Genomic DNA, 21042 nt, shown 5'->3' on the forward strand with positions numbered 1-21042 from the left:
GCCTCAGCTGACAAGCAGCTTTTTCAATAAACGACTTTTAAGTAATCACTGTCTGTCTCGTCTGAATTCTGGGTCCTACGTTCTGAGCACTCTGACATGGAACTTGCTTAAATCTCCTGAGAACCTAACTAGAACCGTGTACTTTGGTGTTAGACAGCTATTCATTTTCAAAACAAACACGACAAAGTAATAATTACTAAAAGCAAATGACCAAATCAAGACAGAACGGCTCCTTTGGCACAAAAATCAACCTTGTTTCATGAGCTACGCAGTCCTCAGAGCTAATTCCTACAGAAATCATTTAGTCTGACCTGAGGAGAAGCACAGAAACAGAAGGACTAACCAGGAAAGACTGTTACAAAGAATGGTTACACATGTTAGAAAATACTAAAATGCAATATTTACTTTAGATTAAATTTACCCCAACTAAAGGGTAGGGTTGGGAATTGAAAAGATTTTCAGGATTCCGATTCCCTTTTCGATTCTATGAAACGATTCGATTCTTTATCGATTCTTTTTTCGATTCAATTTGGGGGAAAAAGGAGAACAAACAGTTTGATTATCAGCATCAACTTTGTTTACTTAACTATTGCACAATCTTACAAACTCAACAAGATCAAGATGTCCACAGGAAATGTGAAACTGGAGTAACATCTGTGTTTAAATGAAAAATAAATATACAAGAACAAACTTAATAACCAACAATGTCTAATAACAAATGATGGGATAATAACCTATTTTAAATAACAAAAAATACTAATTATAAAACAGTAGTAGGGAAAATTAACAGTTATTTTGCAGAAAGATGAGCATATCTGCTTTTTCTGGAAGGATACAGGATCTTTCAGGGCTTATGGTGTCTCCAGCCGTGGAGAACACCCTCTCAGATGGGGTGGAGGAAGCCTGCACACAGAGGTAGTTTTCAGCCAGTCAGATAGCAAGGGCAGCGTATCTTGCTTGTTCCACCACCACAGTGTGGCGCTATCCCTGCAGGGGATGGAGGGCAAGCTTTTATAGAGCTGGATTTCCTGGTCTACCCTCTGGGCTAAGGAAAGACGGGGCTTTGATTCACAAAGTGACCGCAGCTCGTTGTCTTCCTCCTCGAATAGTTCTTCCAACTTGCGTAACTTGCGTAACTTGCGTAACTTACGTAAAAAACGTGACGTAAGTCGTGCTCCCCAGAGCCGGCGCTCTAGGCTCTGGTGCTGCGGGAATCGAAAAAAGAATCGTTCAGTGAGCTGCCAAACGATGCCATGGAATCGGAAAATACGGAACCGGTTCTTAACAGGAACCGGTTTTCGATTCCCAACCCTACTAAAGGGTGAATACTTCTTTAATGAAAGATCAACTTATTTCAAGGTTTTTACACATCTTTTACTATAGAGAGCCAATAAATACAGAGAATAGGGCATGTGTGTATTAGAGTTTAAGCCAGTGTGTTTGTGCATCAGAAAAATCCAAAGGTTCTGTTTCCTGTGCTTTGGTCCTGGCTGGCTCTTACCTTTCTGGTCTCTGATGTCGACAGCGGCCTGCGACTCCAGCAGCAGAGAGACCAGCTCCAGGTTCCCGTTAAGAGATGCATGATGAAGGGCAGAAAACCTGTGGCACACACAGAAACATTACAAGGTTTTACAAACATACCCCTGAACATCCTGGGTCAGTGATAAGGACAAACATAGCATGACAAATGGATTTTAAAGCAGATCAAACATGTCTCTGCTGCAGAGCTGTTAAATGGGACCTAGAGCGAAGAGACGGAAATGGATGAAGATTAGCATGAGGGGATCTGTTATCTGTTCTGCAGAAGATCCAGGAAAAATATGTGTGTGAAGCCAGAGGGTGAGAGTAACATGTCAGCTTTGATGGGCAAGCTTGACGAACAGCATAAGGCAAAAAAGGCAATCACGTAACCCAGGGACACAAATTGGCAACAAGGAACAGGAGAGTCTCAAACAGACGCTCATCAGAAGTGACAGAGGCACAATGAAAAAAAAACAAGCCTAGTGCCGGTTTAAGATCGAGATATTTCCTACCAACCCTTAAAGAAGTATAAATGTCATGATTGGTGGTGGTGAGGAACTGAAGTGGCATGCGATCATTGGGATGCGCATGAAAACGAAGAATAATTGACCCCCCAGACACCAGACGTTATTTAGACATTGGTTTTTAGGCTAAATCTGGTCGATCCTTCATAGTCTTTATTTAGTCCAGAAACTGTGGTTGGTCAGTCTGATTTAAGATCTGGTTATACTCCCGCAGTGTTTATGCCCAATATTGAAGCGTGGTCTGTGCGGAAGTAGGTGGTGAGAAAGTAGGGGCAAGTTTGTGCGACAACGGAGGGACATGAGGGCGAAAAGGGGTACCAGTGCTCTCGCGCACCTCTCTATTCTAGCTGGTCCGCGAGTCGTTTTCCACAATGGTGGTCATACAAACAAAACACACCGGTAAGGTACCAAACAGGACATACGCATAGTGTAGAGTGGATGTAGAATTGACCAATCAGTGGCTTCTGCAGACACGTACAATTTTGGAGAGGTGCAGCAGGGTGTCTGCGGAAGGGGCGGGGCATATTTGCGTTGTGACACACACGCAGAAAACATGGATTCTGAGTATAATCAGCCTTTAGTCCAATACTAGATGTTGTTACCCCACTGTTAGTATTAACTGGTTTCAATTCTAGAGAAAGCAACTAAGCCTTAACCCTATGTACTGTTAGAGGGAATCCAGGATTGTAGTGTAGTAATACGATCCAAAGCAAAGATGGCGGCAGACGCACCAATTCACATCAAATCAATTTGTTTCAGTTTATTTATGTAGATACAATTAACAAGACATGTAACCTCTGTTTACAGACAATCAATAAAATCATAGACATATGGCTTAAAGTTTTCTACCTAAAAAATACCGGCCGATGCTCTTCCCTATGCCTTCAAATTTAAGGAACCATGTTTAGCAGTATTTGTTGCCAGATAATGCACATTCAGGACGGTGCTTTGCAACTTTGCAAGTATCTAACTTACCAAATAATTACAAAAAACCTGCATTAAAAATTGCAATAAAGGACTCAGCTCTTTGGTAACATATAAGTCTTTGCTCAGGTGATAGGGAGTAAATTTTGTTCAATTATTATTGCAAGCAAAGAACATGTTTTCTACATGAAAATTTGGAGAGAGAAAAAAAATCCCCACAGGCCATACTGACTCAAACCAAAATATACTTTGATAAGCTACTGCAATTTTATATAGCACTGTTTATTATGCTAACTGTGTTAGGACTCCTTTCTGTGTGGTTTGTGTTTTGTGTGTTTGTCTTCCTTCCTCCACCAGGCGGCGCCTGGTCCTGATTTACCTCCTCACACACCTGCAAAGGGTTACCTAATTAACAGGTGCTCTTAAGCTACTGACTGCCACTACCTCAATGCCAGAGTGTTTGCCAGTTTTGGGTACTCTAGCAGAGCTGAGTTTTGCTGAGTCAAACTGAGTTTTTGTCAACCTGAGTTTTAATCTTGCTATTTTTGTCTTTACCTCTCGGCAGGAAGTCATCCTGCAAACTGGACGTTTCGGACCTTCTCTCCCTGGAAGGATTAACTGAGTCTCAAACTGAGCTGGGGATTCAAAATGGAGGTCTGGATCCACTTTTCTCCAAGGGATCGTTTGAGTTTCACACTGAGCAAGGGATTCATCTGTACCACAAGTACCGCAGGAAATCTGAGTGGCAGTCAGTGTCTCCGTTCTCCTACAAACAACCGCATTCTGGGTAAACCCTGTCCGCCCTTCACCGAATGAGACAAACACTGGAACACCCCACACCGACTGGAGTCAAAGAGTCAACCACTTTTCTGGAAACGTGAGTCTACAAACCTTTTCTCCTCTTCAAGTTCGAGAATCAATTTTCCCACTGAAGCTGAACTAACCGCAGTGTCTTCCCCTCACCTTTCAGTACCGGTTGAGCAGTGTTCAGAGCAACACTGGAATCTCCACAAGCTTCTCAATAAACCTGTTAAACTTTTTCCCTGGTCTCTCTCTAATGGTCTCTCTGCATTTGGGTCTGATCTTTAGTTGAATCATGACAAACTGGAGGTTTTCTGCTGGTACTTTGACCACTGCACTCAGTAAAAAAGATCAAATTATGCCAATTGTATGTAAGACTTAATATATCAGAGGAAGCAAACTGCAATAAAGGCATACTTTTATAGCACTGTTCCTACTTTCTGAGGTTCATTCAATGCATACTTTCATATTCATACCATTAAGACTGAATGACTGAAAAATAGAGCTTCTGTATTTTGATTTTTTGTTAAATACATCACGTTTTACCTAGTAAAAAGTGTTTACCTCTAAATTACCCCTCTGTTACAGGGATATGTACCTAAAGCTTTTAAGATTGCTGTAATTAAACCTCTGCTTAAGAAACCGTCTCTTGACCCAGATGACTTGGTCAATTATAGACCTATATCCAATCTTCCTTTCTTATCCAAAATTCTTGAGAAAGTAGTTGCCAAACAAGTTTGCGATCACTTCCACCATAATGAACTTTTTGAAGAGTTTCAGTCTGGCTTTAGAGCTCATCATAGCACTGAAACAGCTCTGGTGAAAGTCACTAATGATATTCTCATGGCCTCAGATAATGGACTTGTATCTGTGCTCGTCCTGTTGGATCTTAGTGCTGCATTTGATACAGTTGACCATAATATTCTTTTAGAAAGACTTGAATATTTTGTTGGAATTAAAGGAACAGCACTAGACTGGTTTAAATCTTATCTATCTGATCGAATTCAGTTTGTTCATGTTAATGATAGATCTTCAACACGCTCAAAGGTTACCTGTGGAGTACCACAGGGATCAGTGCTAGGACCAATTCTCTTTACTTTATACATGCTCCCAATTGGTAGAATTATTAGACAGCATGGGATTAATTTCCACTGTTATGCTGATGATACCCAGCTATATCTATCTATAAATCCAGATGAAGCTAACCCATTACATAGATTACAGGCATGTCTTGAAGACATAAAAACCTGGATGACTCTTAATTTTCTGCTTCTGAATGCAGACAAAACAGAAGTTATAGTCTTTGGACCAGAGTCTCTGAAAAAGAAACTGATTAGCCAGTCACTTCATTTGGATGGGATTAAACTGATTTCAGATAATAAAGTAAAAAATCTTGGTGTTATTTTTGATCAGGACCTGTCATTTAAATCCCATATCAAAGAGGTTTCTAGAATTTCCTTCTTTCATCTGAGGAACATTGCAAAAATTAGAAATATCCTGTCCAGGGGTGATGCTGAGAAACTAGTCCATGCATTTGTTACTTCAAGGCTGGACTATTGTAATTCTTTACTATCAGGAAGTCCACAAACTGTAGTTAAAAGCCTTCAGCTGATCCAAAATGCTGCAGCCAGAGTTCTAATGAAAATGAAAAAGAGAGATCATATCTCTCCTATCCTGGCTTCTCTTCATTGGCTTCCTGTTAAATCAAGAATAGAATTTAAAATCCTCCTTCTCACATATAAAGCCTTAAATGGCCAAGCTCCATCTTATATCAGAGATCTGATTGTTCCTTATGTTCCTAACAGAGCACTTCGCTCTCAATCTGCAGGTTTACTAGTGGTTCCTAGAATTTCTAAAAGTAGAATGGGAGGCAGATCTTTTAGTTATCAGGCTCCTCTCCTGTGGAACCAACTACCAGTTTTAGTCCGTGAGGCAGACACCCTGTCTACTTTTAAGGCTAGGCTTAAAACTTTCATTTTTGATAAAGCTTATAGTTAGGGTGGCTCAGGTTATCCTGAGCTATCTCTATAGTTAATGCTGCTATAGGCTTAGACTTTTGGAGGACATAGGGACCCCCATTTCATCATTCTGCTTCATTCTCTCTCTGTTCTCCTATTCTGCAGAATCTGTTAGTTCAATCTCTAACCTTCTGCTCTCTCTGCTTTTCCTCAGAGTAGCTTTGCCTCGTCTGTTCCTGTTTGGCTGTGACGTCATCCTGGAAAAAAACATCAGCTGTGCTGCTTCTATCAACACCCTTGTTAATAGATGTTGGAGATCGGCCTGTTTTCCAGTGTGGTCCTGTTTCTCTGACCGTGACTGAGTGGATGTGCTCTCTTCGTCCTCTGGCATGGGAGCTGCCTTGGAGCTCGTCTGCCTGGCTGTGTGTTTCCTGGACGGGGCCGCCTTTTACAGCTGCTTTTTGTATCTCTGCTTCTGTCTCCTTGAACCCCAGTCGGCCTCGGCAGATGGCCGCTCACACTGAGCCTGGTTCTGCTGGAGGTTTCTTCCTGTTAAAAGGGAGTTTTTCCTCTCCACTGTCGCTACAAGCATGCTTAGTGTGGGGGATTGTATTTGAGTCAATGAGTCAATGTATTCAACTGGTTTTCCTTAGATAGAAAACTTTGTATCAATTTGACTGTATGATCTGGTTGAACTGTAAAGTGCCTTGAGATGACATGTGTTGTGAATTTGGCGCTATATAAATAAACTGAATTGAATTGAATTGAATTAAATGCTTTCACCTCATAGAAATCGCTGTAAATAAAGGGCGATCTAGTTTCTATTTCAATGACATGAAGCTTTAACTTACTATAGCATGAAACTTGTACCGGTTCCACAGCCAGCTGCTAACTCTATCCAACCAGCTGGTTTCAATTTTGCAATCAAGCTTTATCTGTCGAGCCCCCACTAGAAAACTGCTGAGTGAGGGATTTTCACTGATGGGCTTTTAGGAGATCTTTCAGAACGATGAACATCCAAACACAAGAATGTAAAGATCAGGGGGTAGGAACACTGAAATCGGCCCATGTTTAGTTTTGTCTTTTCATCAGTGCAGCTCCTACTGACTGAGTTTAGAGACATTTTGTCAGGTGGAAAAGTCAAAGAAGAGGTCAGATGTTGAATGAATGGAGAGCCTATACACGTTTCTGAGGTCTGATGTTTTGATCCCAGAAGGCAAACAAATTTTAAACAAGAAAATGTGACGTCATCATGTTTGTTTACCAAAACATGAGAAAACTGGGTAGAAATCTCCCAGAATCCCCAGTCTCAGAAAGTTTAAACAAGGCTACACCCTGCAGCGCCAGGTTTGAACTGTGAAAATATCCAAGTAGATTAGGATTTGAAATGTTTTTTTTTTCCTGTTTTGTTAAAGTTTGCTTCCAACATTAACAATTCAATTCAATTCAGTTTATTTATATAGCCCCAAATTCACAACACATGTCATCTCAAGGCACTTTACAGTTCAACCAGATCACACAGTCAAATTGATTCAAAGTTTTCTATCTAAGGAAAACCAGTGGATTTGCATCGTCTCATTGACTCAAATACAATCTCTCACACTAAGCATGCTTGTAGCGACAGTGGAGAGGAAAAACTCCTTTTTAACAGGAAGAAACCTCCAGCAGAACCAGGCTCAGTGTGAGCGGCCATCTGCTGAGGCTGACTGGGGTTCAAGGAGACAGAACATCTCAATAAAAATTCAAATACAATGTGAAAGGATACATTTTTGCTTGTATTTGATCGAAAAAGGCTTAAATCTGAGATGAGATGCAGAGAAGAAGTAGTTTCTGATAATGGATAATAGGCTGTGCCAACACCTGATCTCAGTCTCACTTCAATCATATATTCCTATTGGTACACAATCCTTTAGTGTTTATATTGGCATCATAAACTGGAAATTTGCATGATTACAGACTACAACTCACCCTCCCCCAAGTTGGTGTAGCTGATGCTTACTTCCTTAATGGTCTAAACAACTTTTTTGGAAGGTTTGAGGCACTAAACAGCACTCCAGCAGTGAAAGCTGTTCCCCATCAGGGAGAGGAGGCACCCTGCCTTGACACAGCTGATGTCTGGAAAACTCCCCAATAACATACCTGGAAAGGTGTTCAAGGTGGCTGATGTCCTCACAGACATCTTTAACACCTCGCTGGACCAATCCATAGTGCCAGCATGCTTCAAGCCTGCAACCATTATTCTGGTCCCAAAGAAGCCTCAGGTCACCTCACTAAATGATTAGTGGCCTGTCGCACTGACTCCAATCATGATGAAGTGCTTCCAAAGGCTGCTTAAAGAACACATCATCTCCAGTCTGCCGCCAACATTCGACCCCTTCCAGTAATCCTACCGACGGAACCGCTCCACTGAGGACGCCATCCCTACTGCTCTCCACCTGAACCTGGCACACCTGGAGGAGAAGAACACCCACGTGCAGATGCTGTTCCTGGACTTCAGTTCAGCTTTAACACAAGACGACACCACGGTGGTGGGCCTCATCAGAGACGACAACGACCAGAACTACAGAGAGGAGGTGGCGCAGCTGGTGAACTGGTGCAAAGATAACAGCCTGATCCTGAATGTGGAGAAGACGAATGAGATCATCTTAGACTTCAGGAAGCACCGGCCTAACCACGCTCCACTGGTCATCAACAGTTCAGCTGTAGAGGTGGTCAACAGCACCAAATACCTGGGGGTGCGTATCACATACACCCTCACCTGGACTGTAAACACCACCTCACTGATCAAAAGGGCACAAAAGCGCATGTACTTCTTGCGGAGGATGAGGAGAGCCCACCTGCCCCTATCCTCACCACCTTCTACAGAAGCACCATAGAGAGCGTTCTGACCAGCTGTCTCATTGTGTGGTGTGGAGGCTGCAGCGCCTCAGACTGGAAGAAGGTGAGAAGATCATCGGGACTCCTCTTCTCTTCATAAAAGACATTGCATCCCAGCGCTGCATGCCCCGAGGCCGTAACATCATCAATGACCCCTCACACCCCCACCATGGACCGTTCTCCCTGCTTCCCTCAGGGAAGAGGCGTTGCAGCTCCGCTGCAGGTCCAGCAGGTTTGGCAACAGCTTTTCCCCGCTGCCATCACACTGCTGAACTGTTGAACTACTGTATAAACTGGACTCTGCATCAAACTATTTTTGCACTACCATTGTGGCTGATCTTTTATAATCCTTTCAAATACGACACAACTCAATGTTCTACTGCATTTTGCACCATATTTATTTTGCAATGCCCTGAACCTTTTCATCTTAACGTTCTTTTGCACCATCGTTTTAAACTGGTTTATTGGTAATCTTATTCCAAGTGCAATATCATTACACAGTTTTAAGCTGTATGCAACAAAATATCATTTTGTATACAAATGACACTAAAGTTTGTCTTAGTCTGTTATTAAATATATTTTGGAACTGTCATAATAAAAAAAATGATTACTTATATTAGTATTTTCAGTAAAATTTATACTTTATTCTGCACTTCTCCAGACATTTTGGATTAAAATGCTGTAGCTATGACCTTTAAAGTGTGTTTGGTTTTAAAGGCAAAAAGGATTTCAAAATGCAAAGTGAAAAAACAAAAACAAAAAAATTCATTGCCCATTTTAAATGTTTTATATGAAATTATATTTACAACTAGATTCATGAAAAGTGTTTTTAATCTCCATTTAGAAACAAGATTTGAAAATACATTTTCAAATTGCAGTATTAAATGGATTGCTATATTCAATTTGCAATTTTCTCTAATAATTTAATAAAAATGTTTACTTTTTTAAAAACACTTTTCAAGTTGGATTTCTAAATCTATTACTTAAAAGTTAAATTTGAATATTTTTGTATTTCTGTTTCACTGACTCTCCTGGTCCTCTACAGACAACAGGAAGCCTGTGCTTTTGCCAAGTTACACAAAGTGAAATGCGATATCTATACCCTCCATCTTTCTTCTCTCTCTCTATTCTTGTTGAGCAAACAGTCTGAGAGTCTGACTTCTTAATAAAGCTGTCTTCTACTTCCAGTTACTTCCTTGCTGTTCTTATCTTTTTCTATTTCCCTCCACAAATCCATCAGTGTTCCCATCTGATGCTTCCTGTTCCTAAAGCCAGTTTGTATACTTGAAAGAGGATTCTCATCCAGAACAGCTAATGTTGGCAGTCTCTAGTGTGTCATGTCGTCTCTGGAGCTTTAAAACACTACAAAGAACTAATCTATACTTTACAAGGTCAACACACGGGTTCTTTTAAAAGATAATAAATGGTGAATCTTAAAAGTGTTTATGTCTCTCAAGATGTTTGTGTTGAAATATATGGATTTCCTACTTTGTATGAGTCAGCTCAGGTAAAAAACAAACAAATGGATTAGAGAAAAGAAGAAAAATACATTTTAACTAAAGCTCAAATAACCTAGTTATTGAAATGTACAAAACCTTGAATTAAAACGTGGCTTATAAACATTTCTTAGCATCTTTATTGAGTTTATATATGCAATCGGTTATACAGCTTCAGAATAAATGTAAACAAAGTTTAACTGGAAGGATTTCTGTTTTTATGTGGGAAATAGAAACCACAAATGAAGGGATGGGAATCACATGTGAAATTCATAGGATATGATGTGGGAAAAGGAAATCAGATGTGAAATTAATGGGATTTTCATGTTAAAAAATGGGGATCACATGTGAAATTCATGGGATTTTCATGTTAAAAAATGGGGATCACATGTGAAATTCATAAGATATGATGTGGAAAAACGAAATGACGTGTAATTCAAGTGATTTGATGGGGAAAAAGGGAATCACATGTGCAATTCATGGGATTTTCATGTGGAAAATGGGGATCACATGTGAAATTCATGGGATTTTCATGTGGAAAATGGGGATCACCTGTGAAATTCATGGGATATGATGTGGAAAAAGGTAATCACATGTGAAATTCATGGGATTTTCATGTTAAAAAATGGGGATCACATGTGAAATTCATAAGATATGATGTGGGAAAACGAAATGACGTGTAATTCAAGTGATTTGATGGGGAAAAAGGGAATCACATGTGCAATTCATGGGATTTTCATGTGGAAAATGGGGATCACATGTGAAATTCATGGGATTTTCATGTGGAAAATGGGGATCACCTGTGAAATTCATGGGATATGATGTGGAAAAAGGTAATCACCTGTGAAATTCATGGGATTTTCATGTTAAAAAATGGGGATCACATGTGAAATTCATAAGATATGATGTGGGAAAACGAAATGACGTGTAATTCTAGTGATTTGATGGGGAAAAAGGGAATCACATGTGCAATTCATGGGATTTTCATGTGGAAAATGGGGATCACATGTGAAATTCATGGGATTTTCATGTGGAAAATGGGGATCACCTGTGAAATTCATGGGATATGATGTGGAAAAAGGTAATCACATGTGAAATTCATGGGATTTTCATGTTAAAAAAAAGGGGATCACGTGAAATTCATAGGATATGATGTGGGAAAACGAAATGACGTGTAATTCAAGTGATTTGATGGGGAAAAAGGGAATCACATGTGCAATTCATGGGATTTTCATGTGGAAAATGGGGATCACATGTGAAATTCATGGGATTTTCATGTGGAAAATGGGGATCACCTGTGAAATTCATGGGATATGATGTGGAAAAAGGTAATCACCTGTGAAATTCATGGGATTTTCATGTTAAAAAATGGGGATCACATGTGAAATTCATAAGATATGATGTGGGAAAACGAAATGACGTGTAATTCTAGTGATTTGATGGGGAAAAAGGGAATCACATGTGCAATTCATGGGATTTTCATGTGGAAAATGGGGATCACATGTGAAATTCATGGGATTTTCATGTGGAAAATGGGGATCACCTGTGAAATTCATGGGATATGATGTGGAAAAAGGTAATCACATGTGAAATTCATGGGATTTTCATGTTAAAAAAAAGGGGATCACGTGAAATTCATAGGATATGATGTGGGAAAAGGAAATGATGTGTAATTCATGGGATTTTCATGTGAAAAAAGGAAATCACATGTTAAATTCATGGGATTTTCATGTTGAAAAAGGGAATCACATGTGAAATTCATAGGATATCATGAGGAAAAAGGGAATTACATGTGGAATTCATGTGATTTGATGGGGAAAAAGGGAATCACATGTGCAATTCATTGGATTTTCATGTGGAAAATGGGGATCACATGTGAAATTCATGGGATTTTCATGTGAAAAAAGGAAATCACATGCTAAATTCATGGGATTTTCATGTGAAAAAAGGAAATCACATGCTAAATTCATGGGATTTTCATGTTGAAAAAGGGAATCACATGTGAAATTCATAGGATAGCATGAGGAAAAAGGGAATTACATGTGAAATTCATTGGATTTTCATGTGGAAAATGGGGATCACATGTGAAATTCATGGGATTTTCATATGGAAAATGGGGATCACATGTGAAATTCATGGGATTTTCATGTGAAAAAAGGAAATCACATGCTAAATTCATGGGATTTTCATGTGGAAAAAGGTAATCACATGTGGAATTCATGGAATTTGATGGGGAAAAAAGGGAATCACATGCGAAATTCATGGAATCTTGATGTGGAAAAGGGGAATCATCTGTGAAATTCATGTGATTTGATGTGGAAAATGGGGATCATATGTAAGAGTCATGGGTTTTTAAGGTGAACAATAAGGAATTACATGAGAAATTCATGGGATTTATATGTGAAATGTTCATAATCACGTGTGAAATTCATGGGATTTTCATGTCAAACAGGAGGAAAATCTGACTTCTTTCTGTTTAACTTTCTTGATAGATGGTCAGAATGTAAAAGTAACTCAGTTTAAATCACTCAACTTCAAACCATCTACTGTAGCTGACACAAGTACATGCTGAATAACTGCCATGGAGAGAGAAGTAGCAAACATCTCTTTTCTCTTTTATAGTTAGTTTATTCTGGGTCTTTAAATAATTAGCAGGGAGAGGAATGACATCTAAAATAACTGAGCGTGAGGCTCATTAACAGCTCGTGCAGATAACTGAGCTACAAGTTGATCTATCAGGAAGCAAAATGTGGAAACTATTTCAGAATAGCCTCCCAAGCATCTTGTCGTCAGGTTGCAATTAATTCTGTACAAATGGTTTGGAAAGAATGATGAATTAAAGAGATTAAAATGTAATTTCCAGTGGAAAAAAAACTAACTCTTTGAGAAGCGTTTCAATCTACTGACTGTAGCGCATGTTTCTGACAGGAGGGTATTTGTGATTTCAGCTGATTTTAAGTCAAAGCTTCTCTCTGCTAACATGGATCGCCATAGAATACTGTCACATAGAAGAGACACGCAGGATCTGAAGGTTTCATGTTAACATTGATGAACGACACAGTTGCAGTTTAGATGACAGAATTAAATGTAGGTAGGTGTGCAATTGATGCAGTGGTTAATGCGCATGACCTATGTACGGGGGCCTTAGTCCTCAACGCGGCCGACCCAGGTTCAAATCCAACCTGTGGTCCTTTGCCACATGTCTCTGCCTCTCTCACATACCTGCTTTCCTGTCAGCCTACTGTCGAAAAAAATAATTAGTAAAAAAAAAAGTGCTGTAAAAACTCTCAAAAAAAAAGATTACTTTACAGGATTCCCTGTAAAGCTGATGGAAACAGATGAGCAGAACATGCCAGGAGGAGAAGAGCGGCTGACTTACCCGTCTGTATCCTGAAAGTTTACATTCACCTTCTTCGTAGAACCAAGGAGCTCTGAAACACAAGAGAAAATAAATCATAAATAAAACATGTCTTTTTTTATTACCAGAAATTATTATTTCCATTTATCAAATTTCTAGAACCATTAAGGATTTTTTTGCATTTTATCAAACTCAAATGTTTACATACACAGTGATTACCTATGAAAATAATCAGGAAACACATTTAAAAGGAGCATTTTGAAAGGTTAAAGCAGCAGTTCAAAACATCCCGCTTTAGCTTGCAAGAAAGTTTTCATGCCCCCCTTCCCTCAACTTTTTTAACAGTTCAATACATTAGTTGTAATGAATCATAAATAAATGAAAACCATATTATTCAATAAATATCAAATGAAGCTTATACATTAAAACTAATACATCATAAAACATTGAAAACTAATACATAATATCTCAGTTAAATAAAGGCAAAGTCCATCTGTTTCATGCAAACATGAACATTATTGCTCATTATAAGAAGCATTGTCAATGTTCTTCTAAAGCAGAACGAGAAAGTTTCAATATAATAACAACCATCAGAAGCTCTATGGCAACCAGATACTTTTAAGGCTGAGAAATTCAGAGGGATGAGTTTTTATTACGGTAAGTAAGGGAGAGTATGTGTGATGCTCTGGGCCTGCTTCTCCTCCAAAGGCTGTGAGAACCTTTAGGAGAACAAGATCTCATCAAGAATTTAAAAGAAATAAAGCAGTCAGTGGTCATTGCGTCAGAAATGATGTTGAAATGTTACCAGACCTGAATACTACAGAAAACCTCTGGAGAGAGTGAAAGAGAAACCAGAACTCTGTGGAGGCTGTGGGCAGAGGATATTATTGAAAGCAGAGCGAATAATTGTTCCACCAGTCATTAGTTTAATACAATGATAAAAAAAAAAATTTTCACATCTTCACCAGCGGTGCTCTGCAGTAAGGTCGAGGCGTCCAGGGGCCGTTTTCTCATTGCAGCAGACTTTCAGCAAACCCTCACATTTTCAGTTCTGCTGATCCTACAATGTGCGAAACAGCTAAGTGTATTAGTGGCAGAGACAGATGGTTCCCAAGCTACAAAACCTCCATTTAATTACACCCTGAGTTAAAAGAATAAACAAAATAGACTGGGTTTCAATAATTAAATGTAAATATTGGCAGCGGGAACAGTCATAAAAACGTCTTTCATAATAAAAGACCCACAAATGTTTTCCTGGAACTAAGTTCTCACTATTAAACTGGAGTGAGAAGATATTTCTGCTTCTATTTCCATCAAGTTTATGAACAACAGACCAGAAAAAAAACAACTTTTCTCCGTAGGAAATCTGAAAGCGTTAGCAGTGACAGGAGCAAACTGAGGGGGCTTTTTGTTAATGTATGTTCTATTAAACGTTTGATCACATGTGGAATTTGCGATTACATATTTCTCTCATCTGCACCACAGCTTAGGATATTTTTTTTCCTATATAAAAATCATTAGAACTTTTATTTTTAAAACTCTTCTTACATTTACAAAACCCCTTGAATTTCATGTCAATCAATAAAGCAAAAATAATTTCAAAAACCCTTTTCCTAGTTTATTTTCAAGTTTCATCTCTGGATTGCATTTTTTTCCTAATATTCTTTTACAAAACACATTTGACAACTTTTAATTAATCTTTTATATTAAAGTTATAGTGGAGGATGTTCTTTTTCCAGGTGGATCACCAAACGAAGTGGTCCTGCTATGTGCTCGTCCCCATTCTCACTAACCGGTGGTGAGTCATAGTGGAAAAATTGCAAATCTCTTTTGGAAAGTAAGCTTGTATGAGCGATGCGAACAGCAAGTTTTAAACAGAGCGTGCATGAGAAGAAATGAGCTTGTTCACGCTCTGCACGTGTTCAATAGACGTTCCCTCTCCGTATGGAAGCAAATCGTTACCATATTTCAAATGAAAAAGCATTTCCAGAAATGCTTTTGTCATTTTAAGAATGTGGCTGCATTGTTTGACTCATAAATGAAATTTGTAATCAATCATCCTGTTTGCATTTTCATTTTCTTCTTCAACACTGCTCATACTTTTACTTAATTAAAATGAAAAAGACATTTGAGATTTATTTTTCAAAATGCACCCCAGCAAATACATACCAAAATTCAATTTGAAATGTAAAATTTGAAAATGAAAAAGCATTTCTGGAAATGCTTTTTCATTTGAAATATGGTACGATTTGCTTCCATATCTCTGGAGTGGGTACAGGGTTGTTCATGTGCATTTTGTTAAAGTAGAGAGGGCCTCCATTATACCTTAAAAAAACAGTAAAACTTTTGTTTTTTGTTTTTTTGTTTTTTTTTGCAGTCTTTCTTTCTATGCAAAACACCAAGCACTGTTAGGATTGGTTTATAACGTTGAAAAAATATATTTGGAAGGGTTGTTTCTGCCCAGATCCATCCATCCATCCGGTGCCGGTTCACGGTGGCAGCAGTCTAAGCAGAGAGCTCCTCCGGGGTAACTGAGCTCCTCACCCGATCTGGAAGGGTGCGCCCAGCCACCCTGCGAAGGAAACTCATTTCAGCCGCTAGTATTCATGATCTTGTCTTTGACCACAGGTGAGGGTGGGAACGTAGATCGATCAGTAAATCGAGAGCTTTGCCCCCCGACTCAGCTCCCGCTTCACCACGACACTCCGATACAGTGACTGCATCACTGCCGATGCTGCACCGGTCTCACGCTCCATCCGTCCCTCACTCGTGAACAAGATCTTGAGATACTTGAGCTCCTCCATTTGAGACAAGGACTCTCCACCGACCTGAAGAAGGGAGTCCACCGTTCTCCTGTGGAAAACCATGGATTTGGAGGTGGTGGTCCTCATCCCGGCCGCTTCCCATTCGGCAGCAAACCGCCCCAGAACACATCGAAGGTCCTGGTTTGATGAGGCCAACAGGACAATAATATCTGCAAAAGGCAGACATGATATCCTGAGGTTTCCAAACCGGACACCCTCCGGTCCCTGGCTGCGCCTAGAAATTCCTCTGAATTGTTTACCATATTTATTTAAAAAACAATTCTGTCCAGTTTCCTTTTTTAAAATCTTCTTCACAACTTTAAAAAATACAAATTTGTTCATAACTGTCGCTCTTATTACATACTTTTAACATTAAATCAGATCTTATGAGCCAACTCTTACTCAGTACTTCTACTCTTAACTATTTTCTTGGATGATTAATTTCTAGTTTAAAATCTCTGTTTCTGACTGATTTTTCTTCCAGTGATTAAAACAGAGACCTGAGCTGAGTGTAATCCAAATACCAGCTCTGCTTTCATTGAGCCTCCAATTCATCCTACAGGCGGTACTGTAGGTTCTGATTATCTTCTTTATTTTGCACAAACAGAGAAGGTCCTTTCTCTTGTCTGCATCCTCTCCACATGTGCAAAACAAATCCACGTTGCCGCCCAAAGTCTCCCATCGGCAGCATACCTAAAATCTTTGCACCACTGTTTCCCTTGTAATGTTGCGGTTGAGCCACTAACAGTAAGGTTTAGTTTCTTATTTAGTTTCTTAGGAGAAAAGCTCTTTTTATTTCCATTTTGAAAGAGTCAACAAGGTGCACATAAAGGTCCCTCAGAGCCCAAAGGATGATTCTTTTCTGCTGCCCTTTCTGTCAGCATTGCTGCTTATGCAAGCTAGAAAAGGTCAAAAATATCCACATACCAAGCTACAGCTACAGACCGTCAGGTAAGGCAGGTCCTTATCCACCTTTGGTAAATGCTCAGATTTTTTTCCTGAGGCAAAAATGAGCCAATTCTGCAGAAACAGGGATGTATAAGGATCAGTGTTTTTTTTTTTTTTTTCATGGCGATTTTAACATATTAATGCTAAACCAAAGACCGACTTGTCGTCCTGCAGATTGATCCTAAAATCTTCTAGGGTTGCCCAGAACTTACCTCCAACTATTAGCAATAGATAAAACAAACACACCCCAACAGGGCTTTAGAAAAACCTGAAGCAGTCATAATCCTATTTTATTCTGTGACATTGTTTCAGGCCAGCAAAATAATAATTAAAAAGGTTTTTATCAACCAAAAATCTATTTTTAATATATGTTTGAGTTCACCTTCAGCTTTGACACCCATCCAAACTGAGACTGGATGTAGAGAACAGCCTGGGATCTGCTGTTTTTCACACTGAGCTATCAGAGCTCATCAAAGCAGCTCAGGTGTCTTGATGAAAACAAAGAAAAATTTATTAATTCAGTTTGAATATAAATTTTGTTCACAATTCATCAAGTTAAAAAGTGATTATAGGGAAGCTTAATTTTTATAAATACAGGTTTATAATATGGTTTTATTTAGCATTTATTTCGATTCCTTCCTAACTTCCAGGCAACATATTTATGTTTATGGTGACCAGATTTGGGTTTCTGAAAAGGAAAGAGAATTTTGAAATTCCCCCCGCACATTTTTTAGGTATGAAAAGTAGGACATGTCTGGGGAAAAAAGAGGACGTCTGGTCGCCCTATTTATGTTGTTTTTTTTATTTGAGAAGGAAAGCATACATTTATAAAAAATTTAATTCTCAAATTAAAAGATTAAGTAAAATTGTCTTTATTTAGTTATTGTATGCGCCACTTTTGGCCAATCATCAATAGACAGGACGGTAATCATGTAGCGTAATATGACAGGCATGAAGCAGGACCCGAGCAGATCTGGTACCTACACCACAACTGCTCTGTGCTGCGTTCCACCATCTTGGATCTAAACCTTCCTTCTAACGTCGCCAAAATAACTAGTGTTGCACTGATGCCATTGTTTGGCCCTGATACCGATACCATCTGTTGGAAATTGATATATGTGTGTATTTATTTTTTGAAGAACTGCATACTACTTCGATGTAAAATAATTGCCATCACGGTTTTGTCAAGCTGCTGCCTACCTTTGTGAAGCAGGAAAATAAAAATGATACAAAGTGAATCCAGTACAACTTTTTATTGCCTACCTGGAATAGGAGACAATAGTTGAATAAACTCATGGCTCTCAAAATGGTATTGGTGCCCTATTTGTTGGTACTCGCTGATACCGATTAGAGGTGAGTATTGGCATGAGTGTTGTTGCGATTCTATTCATGTCGCGATACTTGGGTCACGATACGATATTATCACGATATTGCAGTATCACTATTAGGGCTGCAACTAACGATTATTTTAAAAATCGATGAATCGGCCGATTATTTTTCCGATTAATCGATGAATCGGACAAAAAAATGTTTTTATATTAACCTCTTTATTCCAAAATAAACATTTTAGACAGAACAAACAAGCACACAAGTACAGGTTGCTCATTAACTGTACTGATGCAATATGAAAAATAAATGTTTGTGTTAAAACTACGCAAACTTACATGAGAAATGTAGCTGTACATCCACAAAATATAGGGTACTTTGTTTCATAAATTTTTGTTTTTTAAAGCCCCTAAGGGGTTCAAACAATAGGCCCCCCCATTTCAACAAATGAGGTTTTTTTAGACTAGAAGAGTTCTGCCTTTTAAGACAGGAAAGTATAGCAGTTAAAGTTGCTGCTTGAGAAAATACTGAACCATAGAGATAAAAATAGCCCGGTGATTCAAATTATAAATTGTATTTGGAATAAAAATGAGAGAACTAGGGGTGCTAAAAAACACATCCTCCAAAGACAGATATTTACATGGGAATGTGGCAAATAATTAATTGACATATTACTGATCTTGCTGGATTTTATTCTGCTTTACTTCCATAAATTGCAGGATCTTCTTTACTTTATCTTTGCCAGAAGATTTAAACTTTAAAAGCCTTGCCCTCATAATTTGCAAGTTAATTTATTTATAAAGAAAATATAAACGCTGCTTAAGCTAATTCAAATGAAATTAAAAGTAAAATAAGTAGCCAACCTTATCCCTGTCTGTAACCTACTAACACGGTAAGGAAAGCATCAGATGAGCTACTTGAGAAACTAACGTAACGTTTCCCAACTTTAAAACCAAACAAACATGGTCGCTCACCCTGCTGATCAGCTCTCTTCACTGCCATTGAAGGCTCCAACGTGTTTTCTTTTCAGGTGCTGCATCATAACAGTGGTGCTTCCGTGCCATGTTCATTTGTTTTTACAAAAGCTGCATGTTACGACTTTTTTTTACTTTACAAAGCGCAGGCTATTTTAATTATTGTGATCAATTTGCGCCGTCAATCCCGGCGCATGCGCGCATCATTTGCAGTCTGGACGCTGAGGGTAAACTCCTTACTAATATCCTGCGGCTCTGACTGCAGCGCTGAGAGGGATTCCTGTGGGAGAGGGAGAAAGAGGTTGGGATGGGGGAGGCGCCCCACGGCAGGCAAAAGCCGCCAGTGACACCGTGAAAAGTCGCCAGATTTGTCGCTAGTCGCTTTTTTTTTAAAAATAGTCGCTGGAGGGGTCTGAAAAGTCGCTGAGTTGGCAACACTGCAACTGCGGCGCTGACTCGCTCCGCCATATTTTTTTTTCTTCCCCCGGATGACGGCAGCGGTGGATGACGCAATAATCGCGCGACACAACTAATCGATGATTAAATTCGTTGCCAACGCTTTTAAAAGTCGATTTTTATCGATTTTATTGATTCGTTGTTGTAGCCCTAATCACTATATATTGCCATGTTTTCCCCAGCTATCAAAATCAAATGATGAGATAAAACAGCAAGTGCTGTATATTTTCATCAGAAAATATTGATTAGGTATTATTATCCATGTTATTTGGGGTTTTCTTCCACTGTGACTGCCTCAAATACAGATTTGGTGCTGCACGCACAGTTAGAGGGCTCCACAGCGCTTTCTGCCAGAGTGGTGGTGCAGAGGTAGCCCATTTTCCCATCAATGTTTTATGTAACCATTTTTTTTTTTTTGAAAATCGATACTAAGAAGTGAAAGATCGATATTATATTGGGCAGCCGAATATCACGATATATCCCCAAAACGATTATTTCCCACACCCCTAATACCGATACCACCAATTTAGTGCTGGATCGGGGCTACGCCTGATGCTGGTATCGATATTGGAAAATAACACAACAAAACATCCATCAGGGGGCGCCTTGGTGAGGTTTTCAACCAACAAAAGGAGCACAAACCTGTTCATTGCTTGAAACAATGAAACTAAATTCCCCCCATTAGATGTGAATTGTTTCATTCATTTGTAAAAGAAACATAACCTGACTGCATTTTACTGCAACTAGGATACAAATTGAGTTTAAATCATTTGAATCTTTCCATATGATTGAAATAATGTGACTCTTTAGTCTAAACTGGATCGCTTTCTCTCTTCTGAATTGGTGCTTCTTTTATAAACTGAATTTAACTTAATAAAAAAATCTGATAGTTATTTTGCTTGCAGTCAGCCGCCCTCTGTGCCATGAAGAGCAATTAGAGGCCCTCACACTAACAGTGTTGCATGTTTGCACCTCCAAGGACTGACATAAAGGTGTTCCAAGAAGACCAGCCAAACGTGATGCTCCCTTCACCCTCATTATTTTTTTATCCTCTGCTTCTTTCTTCTTTGTATTT

The 21042-nt window shown here is 39.1% G+C and overlaps 1 protein-coding gene across 6 annotated transcripts in view; it reads right to left on the reverse strand.

Annotated features, from left to right (window-relative positions):
• The window catches only part of caskin1 (CASK interacting protein 1), a 178422-nt gene that overhangs the window by 74159 nt on the left and 83221 nt on the right, over window positions 1-21042 (reverse strand). For all 6 annotated transcript variants that reach the window (XM_038269252.1, XM_038269250.1, XM_038269251.1 and 3 more), the window contains exons 2-3: window positions 13481-13532; window positions 1502-1599 (exon numbers count right to left, since the gene is read on the reverse strand). In XM_038269252.1, the coding sequence (XP_038125180.1) occupies window positions 1502-1599; window positions 13481-13532 (150 nt within the window). The remainder of the gene's footprint in view (window positions 1-1501; window positions 1600-13480; window positions 13533-21042) is intronic.

The sequence above is a fragment of the Cyprinodon tularosa genome, unplaced genomic scaffold (genome assembly GCF_016077235.1).
Source record: "Cyprinodon tularosa strain WSP-4 unplaced genomic scaffold, ASM1607723v1 ctg726, whole genome shotgun sequence".
NCBI lineage: Eukaryota > Metazoa > Chordata > Actinopteri > Cyprinodontiformes > Cyprinodontidae > Cyprinodon > Cyprinodon tularosa.